This window comes from Pseudorasbora parva, chromosome 14 (genome assembly GCF_024679245.1).
Source record: "Pseudorasbora parva isolate DD20220531a chromosome 14, ASM2467924v1, whole genome shotgun sequence".
Taxonomy (NCBI): Eukaryota; Metazoa; Chordata; class Actinopteri; order Cypriniformes; family Gobionidae; genus Pseudorasbora; species Pseudorasbora parva.
Window position 1 is genome coordinate 42,074,484 of NC_090185.1, and position 13,824 is coordinate 42,088,307.

The following is a 13,824-nucleotide window of genomic DNA, read 5'->3' on the forward strand; positions in this document are numbered from 1 at the left end:
TAGAATTGTCCGTAAGGCCCATACAAGGAAATTCCGCCCCCATAAACGTCAAAGGGGACCCATGATCGCAAAAAACTTGCCGAAACTTATGACTAACCGGAAGTAGTATTTTTGACAAAGAAATACTCCCATCAAACGTCCACCTTAACTTTTGAAACTTTGTCCATGTTTAGTATGGGATTCCAAGTCTTTAACAGTGTAAAAAGATCAGTATGCATGAAACAGCATTTCACCCCCCCTTTAACAAATAGAAACTCAAAATATGTTTGTATCTGAACCACATAATTTTTTTTATAAATCATGAAAATAGCACTATTTGGCATGTTTTACTGCGTCATCAGAAATAAAACACAATTCCCCAATATGCTTACAAAATCTTTTAATAATATTTTAATAAAGGTTGTCGAATCTCAAAAAAATGTTCATTGTATTAACTCAAAATTTTAATTTCAATGAACTCAAAATTTTAAGGCAACCAGGTTACTTTTTTTCTAAATAATTTTTTACAGTGAATTAAATTTGGAAAAAAAGGTAAATCCAACGTATCATTTTTTTGAGTGTACTCAAACTGAAAAGCTTCCCATACACACACACACACACAGTTTAGTGACATTTTACTGGAAACCCTTTGAAGTCACATAACAGCTAAAAGTGATAAACATTGATGTGTACAAAAATGTGTATTTATTTTTTGTTTTGGTAAATTCACTTTTAAAAGTGTGTATACAGGCAGTTTCCACTAGATGGCAGCAAACACTCGAACACAAACGTGTGTAAGAGTGGAAAGGTGCCAGCAGACGGCCTGAGACATACACTGTCAAACATCATTTATAACCCAGAAAATCAAGCGCCTCTCTTTATTACATCTCAAACGACATATACTTCAATGTTTATCACTTTTAACCGAGTTTTATGTTACCAAACTGGTGTTTAGACCTCTGTGTGTGTGTGTGTGTGTGTGTGTGTGTGTGTGTGTGTGTGTGTGTGTGTGTGTGTGTGTGTGTGTGTGTGTGTGTGTGTGTGTGTGTGTGTATGGGAAGCTTTTCAGTTTAGGCCAAATCCAGAGGGAAATGGTTCCAGAGTAATTTAGCTTAAATAAGTTACTTTGTGTAAAGCAGATGCCAAAGTGATGCATATCTCCAGAAAGAAGGCATTCTGAGCTTTCCAATGGTGCCACATGAGGTCATTTAGAGGAAATACGTGATGATGATGCCATTCCTTATCAGGAGTTTAAGAGGTTGATGCTGGAAAAAGAGGACGTACCTTTGTTAATAGTTGTGTTTGAGTCCCTCAATCGTCCTCAGATCTCAGAATCCTTCAGTCACTGCTGGAAAGGGCTCAGATATGCAGAAGATGCTGGAAAACTGAAGAATTTGAGGATTTTTCTGAAGAACGTTGGTCAGTTTAACAGCTCAGAACAGACAAGAGACTCAAGAACACCATCACAAAACACACACACACACACTTTCTTTTGTCTCTTTCTCTCTCTCTCTCTCTCTCTCTCTCTCTCTCTCACACACACACACACACAGCTGTAGATCATCAGGGAACGACACACACACACACACGCACACACAGGATTAAGAGTCAAGGCTTCACACACTTGCACGGGTCATTGTTATAAATTCAGCTTTTTTTGTCTTGTGTAAAATATCTCATCTAAGACGGCACTAAAAAAAGTCATGCATTTTGTATGATCTCTCTTATTTTGTTTAAATTATTCACATTTTCACAGATTCTGCAAGCGGTTCACACACTTATTCTTGCCACTGTATTCTGTGTGTATTCACACCAGAATATTAACTACAAACTTGGACTGCAAATGAATATGATAACATTCATAACGGAGTTAATCAAGATTATCTGGAGTTGTCATGATTATTAAAGATTAATACTTTAGTAAACATTTGGCCAATTGATTCATTAATTTTATTTATACATTTATTTTGGGATTAAAAAAGAGTCCATTAAAGAGTTATAATGAACAAACCAACCTCAGATGTGAATCAGATTTGAAGATCCGACAGAAAGACATCTTTATATATTTCATTAACTACAATCTTATTAACATAATACAATTCAAACAACACACAACTTCAGTTGTTTATCATACTTATAAAAACAATGGAATTTATTTTTATCGATATATCATTTTTGGCAAAATAACTAATTTCATAATAATTCAAATAGGTTGTATTTTGATAATATTATAATTGCAGAAAATACAGAGATGGCACGTTTATGATATACAAAATTGTTTTTCAAAATATATTAACAATATGTTCAATGTCATCAGAATACAGATGAGAAAAGAAGAGTTGACAATGAAGGAAAAATAATACGAACAATGAGAGAAACAAAAGGGTAAGTCAGATATTAATATATATAGGCCTACATCAATATATAAAATCAAGTCCTTACAAACTAAAGACATTATGCTTGCTTTCTTATTTACCGGAGATGTTAGAGCATTAAGATACTTTTAAATTCTTTCAAAAAGATGTTTGGTAAACTTACAGTTATGGATATAATATTAGCAAAGAAGATACATTTATACATTTATATTTTAGTAGGGTCATGTCCAAAAACAGTGTCTTTAAAAGGATAATATATTTAATAAATATGTCAATATTTGTCCACAGTTGTTTAGTAGCCTATAGAAACATGCCCAAAATAAATGATACAATTTGCGGAGACTGTTGACACATGTGTTTGGAGGGAGTGGGCGGGGTCACCGCGGAGCTCCGATTCAATGATTGGTCGATAGTTCTCTGCAGGATCATGGGTAGTGTAGTTTTTCTCCAGGACTTGCGCTCTTAAACATGGCTTTAAAAATGAAATGAGGTGAACTGACTGCTTTAACTGAAGCACATATCATCAATAATCAATCTCGGAGTGCATGGCACGTCTTTATGGGCTCATAAGTTATCATTCAAAGTCAATTCCCCTTCGGAAAAATTGAAAGCAATTTAAATATAGACTACTTCCGGAATTATGACTTCTGTTTAACATTACCAAACTAATATTATTTACAATAAGCGACAAGGCGGTTTAAGACGGTTTACGGGCAACCTGCTTTATAACCTTAAAGGTTAAACCTGAGCTACTTGGATTTCTTGGATTTGCATACGGACTTCAATCAATGACCCCCAGAAACATTTCTGCGCGTGCATGAGAAATTGAACGCACTCCTGCAGCTGACAAGCATGACTTTTCTCTTCAGGTAGAATAATAATCATTATTAAATAATAGACAGATACTTAGAGCTACATTGAGTTCTGTTCTGGCACAAAGTTTCCTTGGACTTCTGCATCAACCAGGTACGTTATGCAAAAACAGCTGCTTTTTAAATATGTTATTAATTATTTACGCAATTTGTATATTTTTGATATTTTCTATAGACTATATAGACTATAGTCTATGCTTCGCGAATACATAGGCAAGGTTTAAACATAATATCTTTGTTTATCATGACCAGTTTTCCAATGTTTTCCTACATAGTCAGCATGTGAGTTGATTATTAACTGCATGAGTCCAGCTTGTCCTTTAACCATCTGTTCATTAGTTTTCTACAGTCGGATCCCAACATGTTTGCCACTCGCAGTCTCAGTCTTCTGTGCAGAAGAGCAAGAGTTTCTTCATGGAGGAACACGAGTCAGAGAGCAGAGAAGAGGCTGGATATCAGTGGGATTTATCCTCCCATCGCCACTCCGTTTACTCCGAGTGAAGACGTGGACTATCAGAGACTGGATGACAATATTCAGAAGTACAGCAGCTTACCTTTCAGAGGTGAACACACTGCAGTCACATCTAAAACAGCACCAACTCTTATATGAGTCATTCCTGTACACTGACTTTCTGTCTCTGATTTACTTACTCATCATTTTCTCTAGTCACATATTTATAAGAAATGGCTTAAATTATATATTTAGGTTTTATTTATCACATAAACAGTGATAAAAGACATTTAAAATCACTACTTTGTATTTTACACACCGTTTTATGTCCTCAGTACAAAGTAGTCAACTTCCACAAGAACTATAAACCATGAAATGATGATAACCTCATAATATGGCTAAACTGCCTATAATCATAATATTCATCATGTGAAAGTATAGTTATTATATATAATATATTTTTTCTTTTTCTTTTTACAATTCTCTTAATTTACTGTGTCCCTGAAGTCATCTTCTACTCTATTATGTATGTTCTTGCCTTCTAAAAGAGACTACATTTCCATTGAGACCATTTTTAGGAAGTAAAATTATTTATTTTCTCTCACTTTCTCTCTCACTTTTCAGTTTTTAAAATATTATCCTGCTCCATATCTATATCTGTTCCACTCTGTTATGTTCCGTTCCAATCTGTTATATTCCACTGTTATGTTCCGTTCTACTCTGTAATATTCTATTATATAACGTCCTATCAACCACCTAGAACACCCTTGCATCTACCTAGCAACCACCCAGAATACCCTAGCAACCGCCTAGCGACCACCTAGAACACCCTAGCCAACTGCCTAGCAACCGCCTAGCAATGCCTTAGCAACCACCTAGAACACCCTAGCAATCACCTAGAACACACTAGCAACCGCCTAGCGACCACCTAGAACACCCTAGCCAACTGCCTAGCAACCGCCTAGCAATGCCCTAGCAACCACCTAGAACACCCTAGCAATCACCTAGAACACACTAGCAACCGCCTAGCAACCAACCAGAATACCTTAGCAACCGCCTCAACACACCTTAGCAACAGGGCCCAGAGTTTTGCCACGGCAAGCACCACTCACAATTTCTTCAGGAATTGTACATTCTAGTTATATTTCGTTGTTCATGTTCCATTCCACTCTATGTCCCGTTCCACTCTGTTATGTTACGTTCCACTCTTTTGTTCTGTTCCACTCTGTTGTTCCACTCTATGTTATGTTCCACTCTGTTATGTTCCACTCTGTTATGTTATGTTCCACTATGTTCCGTTCCACTCTGTTATGCTATGTTTCAGTCTGTTGTTCCACTCTGCTATGTTATGTTCCACTCTGTTGTTCCACTCTGTTATGTTATGTTTCACTCTGTTATGTTATGTTCCACTCTGTTATGTTGCACTCTGTTACGTTCTACTCTGTTACGTTTCACTCTGTTGTTCCACTCTGCTATGTTATGTTCCACTCTGTTGTTCCACTCTGTTATGTTATGTTTCAGTCTGTTGTTCCACTCTGTTATGTTATGTTCCACTCTGTTGTTCCACTCTGTTATGTTATGTTCCACTATGTTCCGTTCCACTCTGTTATGCTATGTTTCAGTCTGTTGTTCCACTCTGCTATTGTATGTTCCACTCTGTTGTTCCACTCTGTTATGTTATGTTCCACTCTGTTATGTTATGTTCCACTCTGTTATGTTCCACTCTGTTCCGTTCTACTCTTTTATGTTTCACTCTGTTGTTCCACTCTGCTATGTTATGTTCCACTCTGTTGTTCCACTCTGTTATGTTATGTTTCAGTCTGTTATGTTATGTTCCACTCTGTTGTTCCACTCTGTTATGTTATGTTCCACTATGTTCCGTTCCACTCTGTTATGCTATGTTTCAGTCTGTTGTTCCACTCTGCTATGTTATGTTCCACTCTCTTGTTCCACTCTGTTATGTTATGTTTCACTCTGTTGTTTCACTCTGTTATGTTATGTTTCACTCTCTTGTTCCACTCTGCTTTGTTATGTTCCACTCTCATGTTCCACTCTGTTATGTTTCACTCTGTTATGTTATGTTCCACTCTCTTGTTCCACTCTGTTATGTTATGTTTCACTCTGTTGTTCCACTCTGTTATGTTATGTTTCACTCTGTTGTTTCACTCTGTTATGTTATGTTTCACTCTCTTGTTCCACTCTGCTTTGTTATGTTCCACTCTCATGTTCCACTCTGTTATGTTTCACTCTGTTATGTTATGTTCCACTCTCTTGTTCCACTCTGTTATGTTATGTTTCACTCTGTTGTTTCACTCTGTTATGTTATGTTTCACTCTCTTGTTCCACTCTGCTTTGTTATGTTCCACTCTCATGTTCCACTCTGTTATGTTTCACTCTGTTATGTTATGTTCCACTCTCTTGTTCCACTCTGTTATGTTATGTTTCACTCTGTTGTTCCACTCTGTTATGTTATGTTTCACTCTCTTGTTCCACTCTTTAATGTTTCAAGAATGATCCATGAGTGTAAAACCTTCAAGGAATATGTGGCATATGCACTGTAATGTTATGCAGAAAATGGTTAACAGATGTTAGTGAACAAGAGAAATTGTAATGGTGCAGGTTAAAGTCGACCTTGTTGCTCTACCGAGTGGACTTTTTGAAAATGACATCTCCATGTTTTTCGCTCATCCTACAGTCAGTGTAGCCTGTGTTTAGTGTGTCCTCTCTTGCTCCGGCAGGTCTCGTGGTGCAGGGCTCTAACGGGGAATATCCGTACCTGACGGTGGAGGAGAGGGTGGAGGTGGTGGAGCGGGTCAGACGGGCCCTGCCCAAAGATAAGCTCATCATGGCTGGATCTGGCTGTGAATGTACGTCTCTCTCGATACTGTACCAGAGAGCCTGTACACACCAGATGACCCTTGTTCTTCTGTTCTTTCAGCCACCAGAGCCACAGTCCTCATGAGCCAGAAAATGGCTGAGGCAGGGGCTGACTGTCTGCTAGTGGTAACACCTTGTTTTTATCGTGGTCGAATGGACAGCCGTGCTCTTGTAAACCACTACACCAAGGTAATTGTTTTTCATTCTAATGGTCTGTATAATGTGGAGAGACTATCTTTATGAATAATGATACGTTTAATCAAAGACTGACATTGTGCACATCTGTTAGTGCTCATTTGCATTAGTTGAGTTGTGTGAGTTCTCATTAAGATGCAGAATGTTTTTCTCTTGTTGAAGGTGGCAGACTGCAGTCCCGTGCCGCTTGTGTTGTACAGCGTCCCAGCAAACACCGCTCTGGATCTGCCCGTGGATGCTGTCCTTCAGCTCTCACACCATCCAAACATCATCGGCCTCAAAGACAGTGGAGGAGATGTAAGAGCACACATTATTCATGTTTAATACACAAATATATATACATAATTATAATGTATAATTAACATTTCAGTTGTCAGCAGTAATATTATGTGGTGATTTTATAATTGGAGATACATTTTGCATTTCAAAAAGTTAAGGGGAAACTTCACTAACAGAAATTCTTTCCAGTATTTTTAAAGAATTTAATGTTGTATAATTAGGAAAATGACTATTTAGAGCTTTTATAAATAAAATAAAATAAAATGTTTTAATTAGACACTGATACATTGTGAATTTGGACAAAAATAAATCATGTTTTCAGCTGTATAAGACACCTTTTAAAGAAAACATGGTATTGTTATGGCCTTTAACATTTTGTGATCCATGATAAGTAACAAATTATTACAATAATAAAAAATATATAAAAAAGCAGAAAAAACAATCACTATGGACACCATATATACTTACAATTATAGAAGCACCCATATATACACTCACCTAAAGGATTATTAGGAACACCTGTTCAGTTTTTCATTAATGCAATTATCTAATCAGCCAATCACATGGCAGTTGCTTCAGTGCATTTAGGGGTGTGGTCCTGGTCAAGACAATCTCCTGAACTCCAAACTGAATGTCAGAATGGGAAAGAAAGGTGATTTAAGCCGTTTTGAGCGTGGCATGGTTGTTGGTGCCAGACGGGCCGGTCTGAGTATTTCACAATCTGCTCAGTTACTGGGATTTACACACACAACCATTTCTAGGGTTTACAAAGAATGGTGTGAAAATGGAAGAGCATCCAGTGTGCAGCAGTCCTGTGGGAGAAAATGCCTTGTTGATGCTAGAGGTCAGAGGAGAATGGGCCGACTGATTCAAGCTGATAGAAGAGCAACTTTTACTGAAATAACCACTCGTTACAACCGAGGTATGCAGCAAAGCATTTGTGAAGCCACAACACGCACAACCTTGAGGCGGATGGGCTACAACAGCAGAAGACCCCACCGGGTCCCACTCATCTCCACTACAAATAGGAAAAAGAGGCTACAGTTTGCATGAGCTCACCAAAATTGGACAGTTGAAGACTGAAAAAAATGTTGCCTGGTCTGATGAGTCTGGTCTGAGATTTCTGTTGAGACATTCAGATGGTAGAGTCAGAATTTGGCGTAAACAGAATGAGAACATGGACCCATCATGCCTTGTTACCACTGTGCAGGCTGGTGGTGGTGGTGTAATGGTGTGGGGGATGTTTTCTTGGCACACTTTAGGCCCCTTAGTGCCAATTGGGCATCGTTTAAATGCCCCGGCCTACCTGAGCATTGTTTCTGACCATGTCCATCCCTTTATGACCACCATGCGCCCATCCTCTGATGGCTACTTCCAGCAGGATAATGCACCATGTCACAAAGCTCGAATCATTTCAAATTGGTTTCTTGAACATGACGATGAGCTGACTGTACTAAAATGGCCGCCACAGTCACCAGATCTCAACCCAATAGAGCATCTTTGGGATGTGGTGGAACGGGAGCTTCGTGCCCTGGATGGGCATCCCACAAATCTCCATCAACTGCGAGATGCTCTCCTATCAATATGGGCCAACATTTCTAAAGAATGCTCTCAGCACCTTGTTGATCAATGCCACGTAGAATTAAGGCAGTTCTGAAGGAGAAAGAGGGTCAGACACAGTATTAGTGTGTGTTCCTAATAATCCTTTAGGTGAGTGTATTTTCATGCATTTAGTTTTAAAATAAGTTTTTAACTTAAGTTTGGTCAGTTATATAATTAATAATAATAATACATAAAATGAAGTTCATGGTTCTGATGTTGATAAATGGTGTCATGACATACATGTAAAAAAAACATTTTTTTTAGTAAATGCTTTATTTTAATTTGTAAGATTTAATTACTTAATAGCTTTTCATTAAATTCACAACCTCCAGTGTGGGAAAGCCTTGTGAATATAATATATGAAATAGATTTTCTTTCTCTTTGTATATTTATATCATTATGGTTAGATTATCCTATTCAAATCAATGTGATCAATGAGTTTCCAAAAGTAGTCTGATTAAATTACCTTACAGCAGAAATATAATGGATCATATTTTAGTTCATGTAAAGTGTAATCAGTAACTGATCTACCAGCTGTGTGTCTCATACAGGAAACAGATTGCATTGACTCTCTCTGTCACTGGGAGTCTGATCATTTATGCGGGGGTTTTCTGACTCGAGTTAAAAAGTGATCACTGTGTTCAAAGTTAACAGTTTCGTGACATTTTTAATCACCTTCTCCTCTAACCATTACATGCATGTGTGAAATACCGTATAAAAGCTCTGTTGAGAATCACTTCTATTGGCTGAATCATTTTAACCTGTGATCAGATCAGCAGAATAGCCCTGATGGTGCAGAAGACCAGAGCGCAGGGTTTCCAGGTGCTTGCAGGATCCGCCGGTTTCCTCATGGCCGCATACGCTGTGGGTGAGAACCACTTTACTCATAATCAAAACTCTAATGCGCTTATAAAAAGCTTACTTAGCTGCACCTTCAATATGAATGTGTGAGGTTCAACCATAGACTGTATAAAAATATGGATGTAGTGTCCATGACCTCACCCGTAGGATACTGAAGTGCATTTTTAAGCCTAAAGCTGGCTGTCACCATCTTGGCAGCGCGTCGCTCCCGGATAACAGAAAATGGCCAAAGAGGCGAGACGTGGGCGGAGCTGAGGTGAAGTGATGACTAACAGACAAACGGCTATCCACCTGTCACTCAAAGTGGCCACGCCCTTAATTATGCAGAACTTTAAGGCTTAATATAGTGTAAAAGAATGAGTTATAAAATAATTCGCCCCCTCACAGTCGTCATGAAGGGCAAAATTAGCCGTATAGACCAAATCCACAAACTGTACCAATTTTTTGTTTTTCTTTTTACAGATTTGACACTCTTCTGGAGGCTGTCTCTAGCAGCCTGTTGATGTCACTTCTGTGTTGGCTTTTGAAATAATAGATCAGATATTCAGAATACATATATTAATTGCAAAACATATTACTGCAGTATATATCTACAGTTGTACTGTAAGATCAGAATGTACATTCATTTGTGTAGTACATTTTTACAGTAGGCGACTAAGAATGGTGGTAAAATGTATACAAATTGGTGCAAATTCATCAAATTCAGAACCTTAATGCCGAGTGTCCACCAAAGCGTTTTTTTCACGGGGCTGGCTGACATAGTAAATAGTTTTCTATGGGAGCAGCAAATTTTTACAAACCAGATTCCAAAAAAGTTGGGACGCTGTGCAAATTGTGAATAAAAACAGAATGCTATGATGTGGAAGTTTCACATTTCAATGTTTTATTCAGAATACAACATAGATGACATATCTAATGTTTAAACTGATAAAATGTATAATTTTAAGGGAAAAATAAGTTGATTATAAATTTCATTGCATCAACACTTGTCAAAAAAGTTGTGCCAGGGCCATGTTTCCCACTGTGTCATCCCCTCTTCTTTTTATATCAGTCTGCAAATGTCTGGGGACTGAGGAGACGAGTTGCTCAAGTTTAGGAATAGGAGTGTTGTCCCATTCTTGTCTAATACAGGATTCTTGTTGCTCAACTGTCTTAGGTCTTCTTTATCGCACCTTCCTCTTTATGATGCGCAAAATGTTTTCTATGAGTGAAAGATCTAGACTGCAGGCTGGCCATTTCAGTGCCGGATCCTTCTTCTATGCAGCCATGATGTTGTAATTGATGCAGTATGTGGTCTGGCATTGTCATGTTGGAAAATGCAAGGTCTTCCCTGAAAGAGACGCCGTCTGGACGGAGCATATGTTGTTCTAGAACTTGGATATACCTTTCAGCAATGATGGTGCCTTTCCAGATGTGTAAGCTGCCCATGCCACACACACTCATGAACCCCAGACCATCAGAGATGCAGCTTCTGAACTGAGCGCTGATAACAACTACGGTTACCCTTGTCCTCTTCACGGGAAGATCACAGGCATCCAGTTTGGTTTTCTGTCCTTGACCCTTACGCTCAGAGATTGTTCCAGATTCTGTAATTCTTTGGATGATATTATGCTCTGTAGATGATGATAACTTCAAACTCTTTGCAATTTTTCTCTGAGAAACTTTCTGATATTGTTCCACTATTGTCCGCCGCAGCATTGGGGGAATTGGTGATCCTCTGCCCATCTTGCCTTCTGAGAGACACTGCCACTCTGAGAGGCTCTTTTTATACCCAATCATGTTGCCAATTGACCTAATGAGTTGAAAATTGGTCCTCCAGCTGTTCCTATTATGTACATTTCACTTTTCTGGCCTCTTATTGCTACCTGTCCCAACTTTTTTGGAATGTGTAGCTCTCATGAAATCCAAAATGAGCCAATATTTGGCATGATGTTTCAAAATGTCTCACTTTCAACATTTGATATGTTATCTATATTCTATTGTGAATAAAATATAAGTTTGTGTTTTGTGAATTATTGCATTCCTTTTTTTATTCACAATTTGTACAGTGTCCCTACTTTTTTGGAATCAGGTTTTGGCGTGACGAGGCACTGAGCCTTCTGTGTTTTTTACTGGTCGCAGAGAGTTAAAGAATGTTCAACTTTCAGTCAAACGCAGCACTCATCACTGTCACTCTTCACACAGCCGTCCAATCACAGTGGAGGAGGGGCGGGACAGACACAACACTGACCAACCGCCACATTCTGCTTGTACTGTACAACGTCAACAGATGCAAACATGCAGCATAATAACAGAACAAACTAATTTAAAACAAGAGCCAGAGCAAATACTTTACATTGTGCAATTTTATATTGAATCAATACAGAAACAAACCATCCGTGAAATGAGATACTAACACTTACGCGGATATTCTGTATCATATCAGCTGGCTAAAAAACGCTTTGGTGGTAAAAACGCTTTGGTGGACACGCGGCCTAAGAGTAATTATTTAAACGTGACCCTTTGAGCATAATAAAGAAGAAATCATCCACCGTGAAGAGCAGCAGATTCATGGACACAGAACCGGACGGTGGAGTACAAATCGAAACATGTCAGTCCTGATACAACATCCGCTGTGTTTTTCTCACAATGGCCAGGTTTACTAACTGACATGGAGAGGAACCCACGGTTTATCAGCCTCTTGAAGCCTGTCAGTTAATCAGTGCGATCAAAGAGACTTTAATATCTGTCAGAAAGACTGGCGAGGAATCGTGTGTATGGACGGTGTCCGCCTGTCAATCAAGCTGTTGTGAATGCACTGCACTGTCAGTCAGATTGTATGGGTTATTTTGGGCTGTGTGTATTGCATGCCCATTCCTGATGTGCCGTTGTGTGTGTTTTGCGCAGGAGCCGTGGGAGGTGTGTGTGCCCTGGCTAATGTCCTGGGTCAGCAGGTGTGTGATCTAGCTCAGCTGTGTGTTTCAGGACGCTGGGACAAGGCCAGAGAGCTTCAGTATCGCCTCATCGAACCCAACGCAGCAGTGAGTATCGCATCACCACGGCAACGCCGCACACTTACACCACAGATACATGTACTGCTATATCAGCACGATAAACATGGAAGTAACCCTTCCCCCAAGAGCTCCCGAGCTCGGCTTCAAAGGCCACGGGGAAGATTCGCACTGTGGTGCCAAAGCACTTTAAAAAAGGACATAATTGGCTGATTCTGAAGGGTTTGATCAGAATGAACTGACTCTGAATGATGCCGTTGATCTTGTTTAAAGACGTTTCTCTAATTGATTGGGACTGTGTTCCTCATAGGTGACTCGGCAGTATGGCGTCCCGGCTCTGAAGCAGGCCATGGAGTGGTTTGGATATCACGGTGGCGTGAGCCGCTCGCCCCTTCAGCCGCTTTCCCCGGCAGATTCGGCTCGGCTCCGAGAGAACTTCTCCTCCAATGGCTGGCTGTAGGAGAATCAAAGGGTTTCTGGAGACAGACTGTTTAATTATTCTGTTGGTGTTAAACTCATTTTAAATCTCTTTCAAGAAACATGAAAGAAAATATTTTTTTCCCTTTCGCACTGGATGTTTTATGTTGAGGAATGATAAACTAAATGTTCATTCAATGTTTGTATAGTTTTTCTGTTTATTTCCTGCATCAGAGTAAAGTCATTCCCGATCTGATATATTACATCCGATACAGTTGTTTTCAAGTAAAGCAAAACAATACTTTACATAATTTGAATGTATAGTATATACACCGATCAGGCATAACATTATGACCTAATATTGTGTTGGTCCCCCTGACCCTTCAAGGCATGGACTCCACTAGACCCCTGAAGGTGTACTGTGATATCTAGCACCAAGATGTTAGCAGCAGATCCTTTAAGTCCTTTAAGTTGTGAGGTGGGGCCTCCCAGATTCGCACTTGATTAGTCAACACATCCCACAGATGCTCGATTGGATTGATATCTGTTGAATTTGGAGGCCGAGTCGACGCCTCAAACTGGTTGTTGTGCTCCTCAAACCATTCCTGAAGCATTTGTGCTTTGTGTCAGGAGCATTATCCTGCTGGAAGAGCCACAGCCACCAGAATACCGTTTCCATCAAAGGCTGAACATGGTCTCAGCGATGCTTAGGTAGGTGGAGCGTGTCAAAGTAACATCCACATGGATGGAGGACCCAAGGTTTCCCAGCAGAACATTGGCCAAAGCATCACACTGCCTCCGCCGGCTCGCCTTCTTCCCATAGTGCATCCTGGGCCATGTGTTCCCCAGGTAATTAACTTCTGGAGCAGTTTGAGCTCCAGTAGCTCGTCTGTTTGATCGGCCCACACGGGCCAGTCTTCGCTCCC

At 39.5% G+C, this 13,824-nt stretch overlaps 1 protein-coding gene across 1 annotated transcript; it reads left to right on the top strand.

The window, feature by feature from the left end:
- Window positions 1-2,815: 2,815 nt before the first annotated feature.
- hoga1 (4-hydroxy-2-oxoglutarate aldolase 1) lies at window positions 2,816-13,568 on the top strand. Its single transcript, XM_067414939.1, has 8 exons — window positions 2,816-3,320; window positions 3,566-3,789; window positions 6,416-6,544; window positions 6,616-6,743; window positions 6,912-7,046; window positions 9,402-9,498; window positions 12,378-12,511; window positions 12,792-13,568. The coding sequence occupies exons 2-8, from the start codon at window positions 3,588-3,590 to the stop codon at window positions 12,939-12,941; spliced, it is 975 nt and encodes a 324-aa protein (XP_067271040.1). The 5' UTR covers window positions 2,816-3,320; window positions 3,566-3,587; the 3' UTR covers window positions 12,942-13,568.
- Window positions 13,569-13,824: the final 256 nt, after the last annotated feature.

What these genes read in the sequence shown, in the direction of transcription:
- hoga1 (XM_067414939.1), top strand. Translation starts at nt 3,588, where the DNA reads ATGTTTGCCACTCGCAGTCTCAGTCTTCTGTGCAGAAGAGCAAGAGTT. An exon ending in TTGTAAACCACTACACCAAG is followed by an intron (nt 6,744 to 6,911) that starts GTAATTGTTTTT and finishes CTCTTGTTGAAG; the next exon opens with GTGGCAGACTGCAGTCCCGT. An exon ending in CATGGCCGCATACGCTGTGG is followed by an intron (nt 9,499 to 12,377) that starts GTGAGAACCACT and finishes TGTTTTGCGCAG; the next exon opens with GAGCCGTGGGAGGTGTGTGT.